This window comes from Labrus bergylta, chromosome 5 (assembly GCF_963930695.1).
Source record: "Labrus bergylta chromosome 5, fLabBer1.1, whole genome shotgun sequence".
In the NCBI taxonomy this organism is placed as follows: domain Eukaryota; kingdom Metazoa; phylum Chordata; class Actinopteri; order Labriformes; family Labridae; genus Labrus; species Labrus bergylta.
This window is the reverse complement of record NC_089199.1, coordinates 2,120,591-2,137,444: the sequence shown is the minus strand read 5'-3', so window position 1 is coordinate 2,137,444 and position 16,854 is coordinate 2,120,591. Positions and strand designations below refer to the sequence as shown.

The window sequence follows — 16,854 nt, the reverse complement described above, 5'->3', positions numbered from 1 at the left end:
ACAGCGAGAATGGGAGATTTTTGTTCAGGTGGCACTCCATTTTCACAGTCCTTCAGCGATAAATTTGACTTTGTCTTCCCATGGTTCCTCTGCTCTCTCCAGTGAGCCAGCGAGCCTGTCAGCCAGAGAGCACAGATCAAAAGCCATGTTTTAGCCTCTCAGCCACTAAAGCCAGCGTGACAGTGAACCATCATTAACACACACAGAGAGCACTCCCCTTCTTCCTTTGGACTTAACTTCACTTATGTTCAGCCGCTGTCCATTGCAGCCCTAACCAGGGCTCGTTTTCTTTTTCAGGAGATTCTCTCACTCGGGGCGTATAGGAGCTGAAAGCTACAAGCTTGTGTGTGTGTGTGTGTGGAGAGAAGGATTTGACGGCTACAGGAATAAGACAGTTAACACTCAGCTGCAGAGCTGACAGAGCTGATTATATTCATTCCTGTGTTAAGATGCTGACAACTGAACAGTGCTGCTGTCAGGGCTGTGGGGGATTATTGGGTGTTGGGTGACGGATAAAAATCGGCCTCTTTGTAGTATCATGGTAATGAGCAAAGAATGAAAAAATTGGGTTAAAGTAGAGGTGATGAAATTCTCTTTTTTCATTAATATAAAAGAAGGCTGTAAGGGAAAATATAGCTTTAAAGTGGGACGCGAGCTCTGGACATGAACACATTTATAATCTTTTCAGCAGCCTACAGTCCACTTTATTGATTCACTGAAAGCATTAGTCACTTTCTATCCATCAGTGTACACCAAACTCTGAAAAGAAGGCATTTAAACAGAGAAGAAAGCTGCATTTAAAAGGTGAAAGATAGTAAACAGTGCTCAGAAATTATGTCTGCTGTCAACAATGCACTCATCCGAGGTGTCTGTAAGTAAGTAACAGGGTCGAAAAATCATTGATTGGGGCTGCCAGGTCAGGAAGAAGAGTGCTTCTTGTTGTTTAGACATTCAAATATCTCAGTTCCACACAAACACACAGATACACAATGTGCTCTCTGCAGATCTATGCAAAAATAAACAGAAGAACCTGTTGTAAGCAGAAACAACAACAATGATTCATATTTAATGTGTGCTGCCTCTAAGTCCCCCCAAATGAGCTTAAAACTGTCATAAAACACCCATAAGTGACCACGCAGCTGTCTACTGACTTTTTGCAAACAGTAGAGGTGGAAGAGAAAAGGTTGTGAGCTGCTATCACAAGATTTTGTGTAATGGTCCTCATGAGGCTGCAGGGCTGTGTAGGAGACGGTCAGAGTTAGAGAGACAGAGGGAGAGAGTTAGAGAGAGAGAGAGAGAGAGACAGAGAGAGAGAAAGAGTTAGTGAGAGAGAGTTAGAGAGAGAGAGAGAGAGACAGAGACAGAGAGACAGAGAGACAGAAAGAGTTAGAGAGAGAGAGTTAGAGAGAGAGAGACAGAGAGACAGACAGGGAGAAAGAGTTAGTGAGAGAGAGTTAGAGAGAGAGTTAGAGAGTTAGTGAGAGAGAGAGACAGAGAGAGAGTTAGAGAGAGAGAGAGAGACATAGAGAGAGTTAGAGAGAGAGAGAGAGACAGAGAGAGAGAGAGAGAGAGAGAGAGTTAGAGAGAGAGACAGATAGAGAGAGAGACAGACAGAGAGAGAGAGAGACAGAGAGAGAGAGAGAGAGAGAGAGACAGAGAGAGAGAGAGTTAAAGAGAGAGAGAGACAGAGAGAGAGACAGATAGAGAGAGAGACAGACAGAGAGAGAGACAGACTGAGAGAGAGAGAGAGAGAGAGAGAGAGTTAGAGAGAGAGTGCAGCAGAGTCATCAGTGCTGCAGGTTTTAGAGAGCCCGGTCTGTGGTGATACTCTACTTTAATAACACTGCAGCTTATACTGAATAGAACTGTATGAAGGGAAAGGAAGAAGGAACAAGACCTGTGTGGCCTAAATAATAATGTGTGTGCGTGTGCGTGTGCGTGTGTGTGTGTGTGTGCGTGTGTGTGTGTTTAGCCCAGTAGAGGCAGTAGTGTGAAGTCCCCTATGGTTGCACAAAGCTTAGAGCCAAACATTACATCATCTCTGTCTCTCTTTAAACATCACATGTTTAAAGTTTTCAGTCGTATATTACTCAGATTTCTCCATAGATGTAAAACAGTTTTTTTACTTTGGTCTTGCCTGATTGAGGGATTTTTATTTTAGAACTGCCTCTCTGCTGGTTCTCTCTTTTTTCCTTTTCTGTGGTCTGTTTTTTTCCCTTGCATTTATCTCCTTTCCAAAACGTGAAACAGCTGAAATAGCATAAATTCTGATGTATTAATGGAATAATGAAGCACTGTAAAATGAGGCTTCAGAACTCTGTGTAAAGCTCTATACATAACTTGTGCATTAGTCTCAGAGTTTTTAGACACTCCTACATGCTACTAAAACCCCTCCCCTTAACATTGAACAACACATTATATTACGCAACAATAATTATCAAACCGTTACTATGCATTTCACAAAAATATCCTAACTCGTATCCCAAAACATGTCTGCTCAGAACACGTTGTTTCTGTCTCTGTAGCGTTAACTGCACTGTAAAAAAAAAGTCCATAAAAAATACGGTAACAAACTGTCGAATGGCAACAGGAAAAGACCGTAAAATCTAAAAAGGTTTATCACCGTGGTAAAAACATTGAATTACCATCAAAAAAGAAACGGTACAAAAATGTCATTTTTACAGTCATAATATGTTGAAAACACACATTTTTATCGTAAAAATGTAAGGAAATTGTCAATTTAATGAGAAAATTCGATAAAGTCATAAACATGTAATAACTAAACTAACTTAAATAGGATTATATGATAAATTGTTTGCCTTAAAAGTTGGTTTCAAGAGAGAACATGAATTTTAAAATGATATATGTGAGCTGTGTCTGACCACGCCCCCCAACGGTAAGGGCTTGGGCTTTCTGGGGTTTTCTTGCACAATGCCTAATTGTTTGCAGTGAGAGTGGAGACTCAGAGGGCAGAACTAAACACCTAGCTATGGGAGTGAGCCACCTGGGGGGAGGGGTTAAAGCCCCTTTTCGATGTCACAAATCTCCAAATCACAAATCACCTTTTCTGAAAGGTGGAGAAGGCAAAAGAGGGAGAGGATGGATTTATCTCATAATTGGAACATAGTAGTATAGTGTAGTACAAGTGTATTTTGGATACAATATGTGACCTTTAGAGAGTTTAGAGGCTCTCATATAAGGCTGTAGGAGTGAGTGACAGGCACACAGACACAGATAAACATGGGGAATATGAAGCTAACAAAGAGAAATTGACATTTTTTAAGAACAAAAGGTATTTGCTTAGCATTAAGGATAAAAAAGGTTGGTGTATTAACAATCACAATAGTTATATGCTTTCTATAGCATGAGGTGTTACAAGTTGATTATGTTTCTTAGGTTATGCATTAAGTTAAGTCAATAAATAAGTTTTGAAATCATCGGCTTTATCTTTTTAAATTAAAATATCCTTTTAGTTGATGAAGATTAGAGCTAACCTAAATAAGACTCATATAAGAGTCTAATATTTAATTTCTTAAATACATTTGATACAGGCCCCAGTGTGTAGCTGTTAGTGTCACTTCATTCAAGTAGTTCCTTTCCCTCCAGAACTTGGCTTTATTTATAATTTATTGCTTCTGCTCACATTTTATGGAAATGTTGTATCACATAAATGACTGAGACAGCAGCTCCTATGCTTCTGCTGATAGTCAAACTAAATTACTTAGAGCTGAATTCTAACATTTCTCTCACTTTGTCGTGTTAGTGTCTCTCTTAACACATCCACCTCATATTTGCATTTCTTAACAAATTAATTTCCCCATTCTCCAGTTACCATACAATGATGAGCATGCCCACACCCATATGTTCCTCATCGCAGTCTGTCTTTGTTTATCTCCTCCTCTGCGTCCACACTTTTTCTCTCTCTCTCTCTATTTTTCTCTCTACAATTACTTTCCAGCTAAAGTCAGTTACACTGTCTGACATGAAATAGTGTGCCCAGTCTGTTGTGCTACAAATTTCCTGGCAGCATGTAAGTGTGTGACAGCTGGAGGGGGGGGGGGGGGGGGCACAGAGAGAGGTTTATATCCTGGTGATTCTGGTGAGGGTCATCTGCAAGAAAATAATGGTTTTGTTTGCAAACCTGCAGCTTGCGTTTTATATCCCACATTCTTTATGTTGTTAAAAGGCTTTGATGAATTTAGCTTTGCAGTCTCTACATATTCACACCGGAATCTAGAGAGAGGTGATGTGAAAGAGCGAGGGAAATCCGAGCGATGATGAATCGTGTCGTTGCATCACCCGAGGAGCTTTTTCCACACTGTGTGACACGCTTTCATATCTGTCCCAGATCTGTGCAGGAATTACCGGATGCTAAAAAAAAATGGCTTCCTATTAGCACAAATGCAGACTATCCAGACATTAAGAAAAGAAATGTAACCTATGTGACATATGCAATGCCTGCCCTGCACTTTGGAAAAAAGCTTAGAAATCTAACTGTTAGAGGGCTTTGGATTTACTTCAGCAACAGGAACATTAAATCAAGACCACCAGCCAACCAATTAGAGTCAAATTCAGTAGCTGCAACATCAATCTTCACCTTGTTCACCTTAGAGGTGTCACTATCAAGGAATGGACAATCCATTAAGGTTTAATTGGTTCCTCGTGCTTTGAGGTTAGTCAATAGGACCTTTGACCCTTGGCTATAACACCTCTCCCCTTTTGACTTCTATTTGCTTCCCATCAGTCATCCCCACACACACACACACACACACACACACACACACACACACACACACACACACACACACACACACACAGGTGTAGGTCAAGATCCATTCAGTACTTGCTTGTAAAACCTGCATGATACCTAGATAGGACTCTTTAAATACCATATCACCCAGAACAGTTATGAATAATTGGCCTAAAATAAGGTCCCTGCTACCATTTACCAATAGTTTCTAATGTTGCCATTTAATGTAGGAAAATCCCTTCCAGTAGCCCTTCCAGTAGCCAATATTATCATTACATCCAAGTCACAGAGCAGCTGGTTTCCAGGGGAACCCAAAAGGACGGTCCAACTTTATAATAACCATCCAAATAATGTTAATAGATGCTCTACACATTATTTATGAACCATTTACAGAATATTATAATCTCCAGTTCCAACTTTAAAATAACCATCCAGATAATGATTGTAGATGGTTTATAAACCAATTATTAATCACTGATCAAGTATTAATTATCTATCTATAAATATTTATAGATACTTTACAAAGTATCAGTAAGGGATTATAATCTTCAGTTCCAACTTTATAATAACCATCTTAATAATGTTAAAAGATGCTTTATAAAATATTTACAAACCATGAAAAAATATCTGGTCCATGTGTCTGTAATGTTTATAGATGTTTTATAAACCATCACTTAAAGCTTTATAAATCATTTGGTCATCATTAACAAACACTTCATAAAGTGTATGAAATGTTATAATGTGAACATCAATAAACTGTTAACATAACATAAATTACAGCATTACAAATCATTAGCAAACATTATTCACTATCATTTCATTGTTTGTTAACAGTAAATAACTATTAACTAATGGTTAATCAACTATCTATTTACCCTTATTAAACCTTTATAGATGATGGTTATTATAACGTGTTACCACATAAATACCTAATGTAAGTGCTGTGAGTGCTTTTTGGGTTTGTTCAAAAATCTCTGTAAATGTATTTTACAGAAAAACCTGTGATGACCACTGTGACTTACATGTAATGATAACGCATGAGAATCCCAACCTGGGACCGGGAAAAAGAATTATTGGCTTTAAGAAATCTCTATTTAAGTGGCTTATTTATGTGGCTTTCTGGCCTCAGAACACAGAAAACACAGTTTCCAGTTCTGCCAGGTTAGCTCATTGCTTATCACTGATCCTCCACTGACTGACCTACTCTTCAATCCCAGATATTCAGACAGTCTCAGCTGAGCAGATAAGGCTGGTAAAAGGCTATGAGGCCACTTTAGGCCACACTTCTTCTAATCTTTATTATGTTTGAATTGACTGCACAGTTACACAGTGGAGCATGTATGGGCCCACAGATTTACACCCCCCTGCTCTCCTGTCCACATCTATATTATACCTTAACCCATTTTTTCATTTCTCCCCAGGAACACGTGCCATTTACTGACAAGCCATGTGGGAGTGTAAAACGGAAAATAAGAAAAAGCTACAAGTTGTTGTTTGGCTTCAAAAGCACTTGCTGTGTTAAGCTTTCCCATGAAACAAATGCACTGGACACAAAACATTAAACAGAGAGATAAATGTGAACATGACAACACACACATCCCAGTGTTTTTTTTCTACTACAAAATAGAAAGATCATGAAGAAAGTTATGTGACTTTTGACATAAGCATTAAACCATGTTCAAAAGAAGAATATCTCTATATGAATGAAACCATGTTTTCCACTTCCTACCAGCAGTTCATAGACTATAAACATAATAATTGTAGCAATCTTGAAATTACCAAATGTTTTTACTGCTATTGGGAGCCTCGAGTTTAGCATTTTTGCCACCATGCCCCTTGTTGGTTTTCTTGCGAAAGAAGTGACCCATATTTGCAGAAGAGGTTGATGCTGGAGAGGAGCCAGGGGGTTGGGCAAGTGCCAAGATATTAACATTTAGCTAACGTATTAGCTTGTGAATGAGCTACCTTACCTTTGTGTTTCCTACAGAGTGAGATTCTGTCTGTGGTGGTCGTTGACTACAGCTGTTTATTGATCAGACTCAAGAGGCTAAGACAGTTCAGAGTGTAGCGGACTCATCAAGGCTGGCCGACATGGATCTCTGGTGAAGGAGCAGTGGGTGAATGACAACTTTAATGAACCATTCTTCTTGTCATCACCGTCCCTGTAATCTCTCCAGGGAAAAGTCAGCACCACTCTGACTTGAGTTCACATGGCCAACAAACAAGTAAAGGTTTGATGAATGAGATAATGAGCTGTGGGAGGAGAGTGCAGGATACCGGCTACTAGTGCCAAAATATAAATGAACCAATGCAAGGATTTCAATCACCTGAAAGGATAGTGCATGGGCTTTTGGGATGGCTAGTTAGTGCCATAAACCACACAGAGAGACTTATTATTTGTTGGATTTTTGAATATGTAAAAACTCACCAATAACCCAGATATGGAGGAGTACTATAAAAATTCAGCCCCCAGACAGTTGTCATGAAAAGATAAATGAGCTATCAGGACCAACACTGTTGTATGAAACAGGTTGTAAATGTGTTTACTTCTTCTTCTGCAGATTGAGTATTTTTAATATGGGGACTGGGGCCAACCTCAAGTGGAAAGTCTCTTCCTAGTTTGCTTCTTTTTTTCAGTCCTGGAGATTGGTGCTTGCATCAAATCTTTCAGTATTCTACCCTTCCAAACCAATTACTATAATTTCTCCCCTTTTTTTCCACAGATCCCAACACCACCCACCCCTCCTCATTTGTCATCCGTCCTGATAATAATACGTTGTCAAAGCAGGGGGATGTAGCCTGTAATAAGAGGTATTAACCTAGAGGCGAACAGCTATCATCATGGTTTGGAGGTTTTAGAGAGAGCATGTACAAGATGACAAAGGAAGAAAAGAGACGAAGACCCACCGGGGGGGGGGGGGGGGGGGGGGGGGGTTTCTTCCGTTCAATAGGAATCTGACTCACACAACATCTGTACACAGGATTTAGAGGATTTGTGAGGCCTTGAAGAGTTACTTGAAGTGTTGAGTGTAATAGGAAGGATTAGACTGTTGCTTTAGACTGCCTCAAACAGAAAACCACTAAACATTTATTCCAGTTAGAATTTAAGTGTGGAATGACTGGACCTTCTGTATAGATCAGTTTGTCTTTCAATCTCATTAGGCTGCAACCCATCCCCACTTCAGTCAGCTTGTTTTGAAAATACCACATATTCCATACTGATAACCTCAAACCCACATTTTATCGAATGTTTGAATCTTGCAAAAATCAAATGTGCGAAGACACACAGACACCCACACACACGCACGCACGCATGCACGCACGAACGCACGCACGTGCACACACACACGCACACACACACACACACACACACGCACACACACACACACACACACACACACACACACATTGCCACGCACCCCACACAAAGTGCAGTGAAGCAGCAGGAGAAACATCGACCCTCCCCACTCGGTTAATCATTTCCTCTTCCCCAAACTCCTCATCTCTCTTTTAGGAGGCACCTGCATTCATACTACCTTTCTACACTGTATTTGCACAGATACACACACACACACACACACAAAAACTCAAGTCAGAGTAAAATGTTCATAAACGCAGGGGGGTGTAAAAAATAGGATTCATCATTAACCTGAATGGAGCTTAATTGCACATCAGTGTGGCATGTTTTCGCAATCGCCTCATTGCTACAGGCTGAAACATAAAACCCACTTTTCTCTCCTATTTTACCTCCAGATTGGTGCCCCAGCCATCGCACCATTTTCCACACTTCACAAACAAGCAAACAGTTGTTCATTCAGAATTTTTAAACACACTCATTTCTTCCCCGGGTCTATTTTTTTTCTTTTTCTCTGAGCTGGGAGAAGTGGCAGCGAGCTTCTGCTCTGAACGTCAGAAAGCGCATCAATAATGCAAACACAGCTTGTTATAGCTCAAACTCACTCTGCTCCAATGGCTCACCAACCTAAAACCCAACATCAAAGAGCAGAAAGATGTTTCTGTGTGTGTGTGTGTGTGTGTGTGTGTGTGTGTGTGTGTGTGTGTGTGTGTGTGTGTGTGTGTGTGTGTGTGTGTGTGTGTGTGTGTGTGTGTGTGTGTGTGTGTGCATGCCAGCACTCACGGTATGTCTGAGAGGCAGAGGCGTTGAAAGCACTGACTTTAGAACCTCTCCTAATGGGAAGGGGAGTGATTGATTATTGTCAATGAAACGAGCGCTACAGGGAGATTCATTTAGTGAAAGCAGTTTATTTGTGTGAGAAGCAAGTAAAACTTCTCTCTGAATAATGACAAAAAAACACTTCTAATATCGAGGTCAAGGACAGGAGCTTTGTGTGAATGGGATGTGGACCTTTGAATCTTTAACAACCAGCGCTTTAAAGAATGCAGGAGAGGAGAGTGAGAGGCTTTTCTGTGCTATGTCAGCGAACAGGTTACAAAGTAGGCTGTGTGCTCAATATGCTGTATAATCATCAATGACACATACTTTACAAATACATAGAACATTAATGTCTTCTTTGTGATAAGAACTCATGGCCAGTGGTGCTCATAGGTTTTTTTTTCTCTTGGATCTCTGTCAACTCTAGATGTTTAACGTCGAAATACATTAATTATTGTCAAATGTGACGTTTCGCTCTTGATTAGGAAAAGAAGAAAACTGCTTCAGAAAGAGTTAATTATAGACACAAATTACACATTATGCACACAAATCAGTAAAATTATTTTAAAAAGGGGTCTTGCAAAAAAAATACTCAAGAAACTATTCGTTATAAAAACGAATCTGTCACCCTGCAGATGTAGCCTCGTCTACCTGTTACAATAAGTAAGGATAAGTTTCTCCATTTATTTTGGATCACCCTCAGTGAGCAGTGCTAACTCCATCACACAGAAAGGGTGGGGCCCCGTTACAACTTTTCCCACCACGCAGTCTCCTCGCGGATAACTTTCCCGGTCATCAGCTCTGCGGCACGTTTCCACTCACCTGCACGACACGGTGATTTCCACTTTGGTGGCGGGGATGTTTCCGGTGATCGGGTCGAAGTCGTACACCGATGACATGTCTTCGAGCTTGTCCACAACGTCTCCCTCCATGAGCTCCATCGTCAGGTCTTGGAGTGGCTCGGGTCTGATCCGGGAGCCGCACAGCCTGGTCCTGACAGAGCGCGCCGAATCTCCGGGGACTCGAGAGACCAGATCGGAGACCAGACGGCCTCCGGGGTGACCGGGAGAGGAAGCCACTTCACAGATGTTGAAGCTGGAGAGGAGGGGGGAGCACTGTCCAATTGTCCATTCAACGTAATTTTTTTTTTTTTTTTAAAGGAGAAGATAAAAACAAAAACCAGGACAGGATGTGAGAGGACTGTTGCGCGTCACATGGATAGGCTGACTCCTCTCCGCGCTTTGTCTTCAGTCTGAGCGCACAGCAGAGCGTGTGAAGAGAAGAGGCTGGATACTCTCTAACACACCCATCCTCCTCCCACACAGAATCACTCTCAAGTGCTGAAACACCCTGTCCGTGCACCGCTGCTGCAGCTGCTTCTGCTGTCAGTCTGCAACAGCCTCTACGCTTAAAACTGCCATTGTGCGCTCTAGTCAAGTGGTCATTTAATAACACACTGATGCTGCTTTATATTTGAGACTTTATATTACATTCAGTCGAATAATGAAGCATGAAATCGTTTCAACAATTTACTTAAAGCTATCAAAGTGCACTTTTGTCTGAAGGTGTCCTAAAGTCGGTCATCTAGATCCCACCAGTGGTTCAAAGGATACATAAAGGGTTCAAGAAACATGTTGGGGGGGAATCATATTGTTTCAGTTGTATATTTCAGATTTTCCTTAAGTTCTATCATTTTAAAGTGTTATTCTTTAGGATTTAGACTTTTCATCACTGCCCCCTGAATGTTAAATAACAGCCTGTCAGCAGTTATCACTTAAACTTCTGTCACCTTACTCTTTGAAATTCCCCTGTTAAAAAAACGGTAAACAACTGGCAGTAGGGTAGCCAGGAAGTTCCTGTAAAATTAACGGTATATTGCTGTTGCTGAAATTTATAGTTTTCTACCATTTTTGTAAATACAGCAAAAAGCTGTTATTTTAAATGTTAACAGGAAAATACTGTTGAAAGGATTAACTGTTTAATATTGGTTATTTACACTTCTTCACGAGAGGTATATTTGCAGATTTTTACTGTGAATTGTAAATACTACACCTAGCTATAGATTAATTTCCTTCTATCAGAATGGACACAATATATTTATTTTCTAGTGATTTGATAAATTAATCCTTGCATGTCAGATTATAAAACACCAAGTTTTAAAATAATAAATACAAATTACCTTCAAAATTGCAACTTAAAATGTTAAGACAAATAATAAAACTTCAAAGTTTCTTCTCAAACCACATCTGTCTTTATTGAAACTGTAACAAAAACAAAGAAAATGCACATTAAGAACATGAAGGTTAAATAGGCAAAAAATCTTGCACAAATATTTACATTAAGAAGTTTAGCAAAGGTAATTTCCAATGTATAAAAAGTGCATAAAAGAGTTTTGGTAGATACATTTTAAACAGAGACGTGAAAAAAAAAATTTGTTATCGTTTCATAACTGAATAAAACACCTGTCCTCTGAGGGAAACTGGGTTATTGGACCTGCACCTCCCTCTGATTTCTCCTTCCAGACTGAAACTGCCACAAGGATTCTATAAAGGGAAAAAATAACATTAGAACAAAAGCAGCTCCAGCTGAACAGTGAACATTATCATATGGACAATCCTTTCTGAATATTCTCCATATACAAAGAAGTAAAGTAAAAGTATGAAGTAGAGCTAGTATGAATAAAAATAAGTCCTGGAATTACTTTAAGTACATTAATTCAGGATGTATGGCAGAAGCTTTATGTGTTAATATTATTAGCTAATCATTATTTCTAAGTCAATATTTAATCAATAGTCAGTGTCAGTTGAAGCTGAAACAAAGAAAAAGGGACTGTTGATGTTAGCTAAACTTACCATTACCGCCAGGCAAGCAAGTCAAGTTCATTATAGCCCACTTAGTTAACCACATTACAAGAAAATGTTTTTGTTTTTTTGTCCCATTTAGCAACTGTTAAGATCTGTATTTCAAGCTAATGTTAGCTGGCAAAGAATTCACTCACTTCGTGTGTGTCTGCCTGCAGTGTTTCTGTGTCATTTCCAAATCTCGCTAACGTTATGCTTACAAATGACTTCAATCTTAGTAAGTGATGGGTTTTCCCAATTCTAAATAGCAAAGCAGTAAGGCACTCACCTTAATTGTCAGGATGGAGATGGATGACAATCTGACAAAGCCAACTCCATTGTCCTTTCAACCATGTGGTCTCAACTTCTTTTTCCCAAAATGCATTGCAAAAACTACGGTAAATTACCGCTTTGTTTTCTTCAAGCAATAATACAGTGAAATATTGTTATAAACCGTTTTAATACAGTGATGTCCTATATTTAAACATAACAGGATCATACTGTTGACATTTTGTTAGTACGGATTTTCATGAAATTCATTCATCTTGGTAACTTTGTGAAATGTATTATTCAAGTCTGTCTACCACGTGTTAACAGTCCTACCTTTAGGTGTCTGAAGCTGTAACCTCATATGGGTGAAGCACCTAAGTAGTAGCAGATCTATGTTTGGATAGGAGCCAACTATATGTTGACAGCAACTGTTTGCTAGACAGAGAGTCTACATCTGATACGTATACAAATCAGTGTCATGTCATCTTTATTGTTTTATGGTGATGCACCCAAATAGAAAGGAATTTGTGGGTTGCAACTTTTTGACAGAATATAAGCAGCACTGTGAACACTGTTACTTTGTCAGCACTTTGTCAGTCAAGTGATTTGGAAGCGTGCTTGTTTGATGAAGTTGTCTGACCTCGGCCGATTAAATGGTGTTATAATCTCCAGTCTGTTTCACGATTTCTTCATTGGATTTATATAAAAAGAAACAACCCCCACCTAACACATTTCCTTGTAAATTTACAGCAATTTCTTAGAGTGAAGGACTCTCCAGTGGGAAGAACTTCGTAGCTGTGCAAAAGCAGGATTTATCTCTTTGCTGATCTCGTTCTGTATATCTAAAATTAAGTTTTCTATTAAAAATGTCCTCCTTTTTTATTTATTTATGTCTAATGTACAACAGACAATTAAACTTTAGCATGGAAACAAAGAGGCTGTATTACATCGCCTCATATACCCTGTGGCAGGTTAACAGACATAAATAACTATTTACATATAATCAACCTTCTCTCTGATTGTCTGGTTTGCTCTTGTGTATGAAAAGGGCATATCAATACTAGTTTCAGTTAGTTTCATTATCAGCTCTTAAGTCCTCACAGGAGCTTTAAGTTACAAAGCAGAAGAGCAGCCTTGGAAGAGGGGATTTCAGCACCACATCCATGGACAGCTCCCACAAGATAGCAGTGAAAATTCAGTCTGGAAAAAAGCAAAAACCAAATCGTTCAACTTGGAGAGTTGGAGATTAAAGTTCCCATTCTGCCATTTTTCTGTGTTGGAGAGGGCATGATTTTTTAAGAATTGTGAGTTAGCAATTAAAACGTGTTCAAGCAGGCTGATATAAAATCAATATTAATTATAGAGGAGGGAATAGCATGGAGATTTAATGGCTGCCATCCATCATTAGCCTGTTGTGTGCGGCTAAAACCGGCTCTGTAAACCATGTTGTAATAAATATGCTAAACTGGTGTTGCCCCCTGCCAAGAAATTGATGGCTTTGTCATTTTTTGGATAACTGCAGTCCCTAAATACAAGCTCTGTGTGTGTTGCTTTTCTGTTTATTTCACTTGTTTGACACTCTACATCTCTCTCTGTCTTTTTTTTTTCTTTACAAACGGCCTAACACTTATACAGTATATGGCTAAAAATATCAAAAGTGATGAATAATCAACTAAAAACTGTTCCTCACAGATTGTCGGTTGCATCAAGGGAAAAAAAACTATTTGAACTAACTTAGAAAACAGTTATAAAAATGTTTTGTGGTAGCAATGGAAACATAGGTGTTTTAATTCCTGTTACGTTGTACCTGCCCTGTCCCTATCTCTTTACTTCTTTCACAATCTAACTTGTACATCAGACACACACAGGGACATACACAGCTATAAACCCTTTCATAAATGTGTGCAGCAGCAAACAGCCCTTTCCTGTATAGAAGCGCCTCGCATCTGGATTCTGGAAATCAATTTATACCGGCACAAGACGCTTCTGCCCACACAGCCCTGCAGCTAAGGATCAGGAACACACACACGCACACGCACACGCACACGCACACGCACACGCACACGCACACGCACACGCACACGCACACGCACACGCACACGCACACGCACACACACACACACAGGAATACATATCATTACTTCACACACCACTGTACTCATCTAAAAAACAAATCAGTTTCTCATATGTCACTGAACGACCCATAAACAGAGATAAAGAGGCACACTCTCTGCAAATGCACCCTTTTCTCTTCAGGATGAGATTCATGTCTTTTAGGTTGTTGTTTTTTGTGTGATGTGGGTGAGACTTTTATTGCAGATGTTCTGAAGAGGGGGGTTGATACAGCCTTCACAACAGCTAGTTTGCCTAGAGAAGTAACCTGGGAATTCCCACAACCTGGGAATCCAGATCAAATGAATTCATATTCAATCATTATTCACTTGTTATGGTTTTTTAGCTCTGTAGCAAACAGCAATCCAATCAATAGCGGACAATTTCCAATTAACACAGAGAAATTCATTCCAATTAACACAATAAAGGTCGCATGTTATGCAAATTACACTTCACCACGTTTTAATTATGTGTCCCTAGCCTCTCTACAAACCCCCCAATTAAGAGAAAAGTCCATCCTCATAAAATATTTACACAGGTGGTAGTAACCCCTCCCCCAGGCGGGTGACACTCCCACAGCTAGGTGTTTGTTCTGCCCTCTGACTCTACCTTCTCTCTGTAAACGTTGGGCATGGTGCAAGAAAGCCCGAGCCACCCGAGTCCTTCCGGAGGGGCGTGGTTGAACACAGCTCACTTGCATTTAAACCTATTTAAATCGTTCAGTCACATGACCAGTGTGGCTGGCTAGGTGGAAAAAAAGAGTTTGGGAGACATTTGCAGTCTGAGACTAATAACTTCTCTGTAGTGTACAGTCGTAGGGAGCCTTTCTTGCCCCGCCAGTGGGCGGTACCATAGGCGTGTGATGTCACATAAAAGCTATGAATAGACACTGAAGCAGCATGTTCAGAGCAGGGCTAAAACAGAGGGGTTTATAGGTATGTTAAAATGTTAAAATAAAGAATCGGATTCGAGCTTTAGCAAGAAACTTCACAGACATGTTTTGGGGAGCTCGGAGAGTTATTTCAACTTGTTGAAAAAGAGTTTAATATGTGACCTTTAAAACTTGTGGCGTTGATTGTTAGGAATAACATAAAAAATATCCACATTATAAACCAGTCTGGCAGCATAGAACAGCGTTTTTTTTAATTGCCAAGAGACTACACCATATTTATCTGTAAGACTAAGAGCAATTAACAGAACCACAAGAAAGGGTTTTTATATCTTTAAGTTAATTAGTCGCAGTAATTGCAGCAACAAGTCCCTGTGAAAAATAAAAATATCCAGCCTATTTCTGAACGTCTTAAGACGCAAACACTGCATATTTCCTTTTGAAAGCTACTTGCCATCCAGTTGCAGAGAACCAGCAGGTGGCCACTGCTTTTGTGCTGGTCACATTAATTACACCATGAATGTCCCCTTATGTCCTCCTTTGTCCTCCTCCCTCAACTCCCTGCAGTTTTTCTGAGCACTAATTACTGTGTTTATTCTCACTTGCGTCATGCTGTCCAAAAATATCGCCTTTCTGGAAGCAATTATGCAAAAAAAGAGACAAATGCCCTGAAAGACAAGAGAAGCTCCTCAAAAAAATAAGACATTAATTTACTCCTCCAATCCCATATGTCACTTGTCTTCACTTTCCAGAAAAAAGAAAAAAAATCCACTAATTAATACATCTATGATGGAAAAGACCTTTATCTAAACACATGACATGGTCAGAAAATACCAGTTTGTCAGGGGGATTGTGGGTATTTTACCAAGCTTGTGATGTTGCTTATAAATAGTAAAAAGTCTCCCTATTCACATTTGACACTTAACTCTGTCTTTATCAAACCTTGTATTTGGCTTCTGGTTATGACGGGTAGCTGCAGTTGTTAGCAGTACAGTTTTCTCTCAGCTTGGAGAGGTCTTTTTGTGAATTATTGGAAATCTCTTTCTGGACATGACAGGTGAAAGAACAAATACACAAACAAACATACACCACAAAAAAAAGAATAAAGAAAGTAAATTATTAAGATGTCTGTCTCTTTAACTCTGTAATTTCTGATTCACACAAAAGTAAAATAACCATATCCATATCTATCACTACAGCATCACATGTGCTCATAAGGTCAATCTACAAGCATAAATACTTGACCAAAGTTTTTGGAATACAAAGCAACAAGAGAACAAGTATTTCTACTTTGGTACAATGAAAATGTTCCTTATTTTGTCCGCCTGTTGCAGCTTAAGCAAACCACAGTGAGCTCTGATGTATGCAGAGGAGCGGAGGGGGGTTTTGATAAACCAGTGTGTTCAAAGGGGCCACATGTTCCCTCCCAGAGTGTAATCCAACTCTGAGACCCCACGCTCTAATCCAGAATCAAACCCCTCCTGAGGTGGCAAACATCGGGCAGAAACCTTTCATGAATGACTGCAGTGAGACAGACAGACAGACAGAAGGACGACACACACACACACACACACAGTGTTCATGTGAGGTTTGCTGATTGATTGACTAACAGCCATTCTTCTCCTCTCTATTTTTAACCTCTTAGCCAATACATGTGAATGTTTAATATGAAGACAGAAATGAAGAAGACTAGCTCCCTGCAGGCAGAGTTTCCACTGGGGACTCGACTGTGCACAGTGCTCGCTGGCTGCTTAATGTCAGCACTGTGGATGATGGCACTGTTACACATTGGCTTCATTAAACTAAGCCTGCCTGTTAA

General features: G+C 39.8%; 1 protein-coding gene across 2 annotated transcripts in view; it reads right to left on the bottom strand.

Moving 5' to 3' along the window:
- cpne5b (copine Vb) overlaps positions 1 to 16,604 on the bottom strand; it is a 143,112-nt gene extending 126,508 nt beyond the window's left edge. The window contains exon 1 of one of the 2 annotated variants that reach the window (XM_065954532.1): positions 9,747 to 16,604. In XM_065954532.1, the coding sequence (XP_065810604.1) occupies positions 9,747 to 9,865 (119 nt within the window). In that variant the 5' untranslated portion in view covers positions 9,866 to 16,604. The remainder of the gene's footprint in view (positions 1 to 9,746) is intronic. The other variant, XM_020634359.3, reaches the window with a different exon arrangement.
- Positions 16,605 to 16,854: the final 250 nt, after the last annotated feature.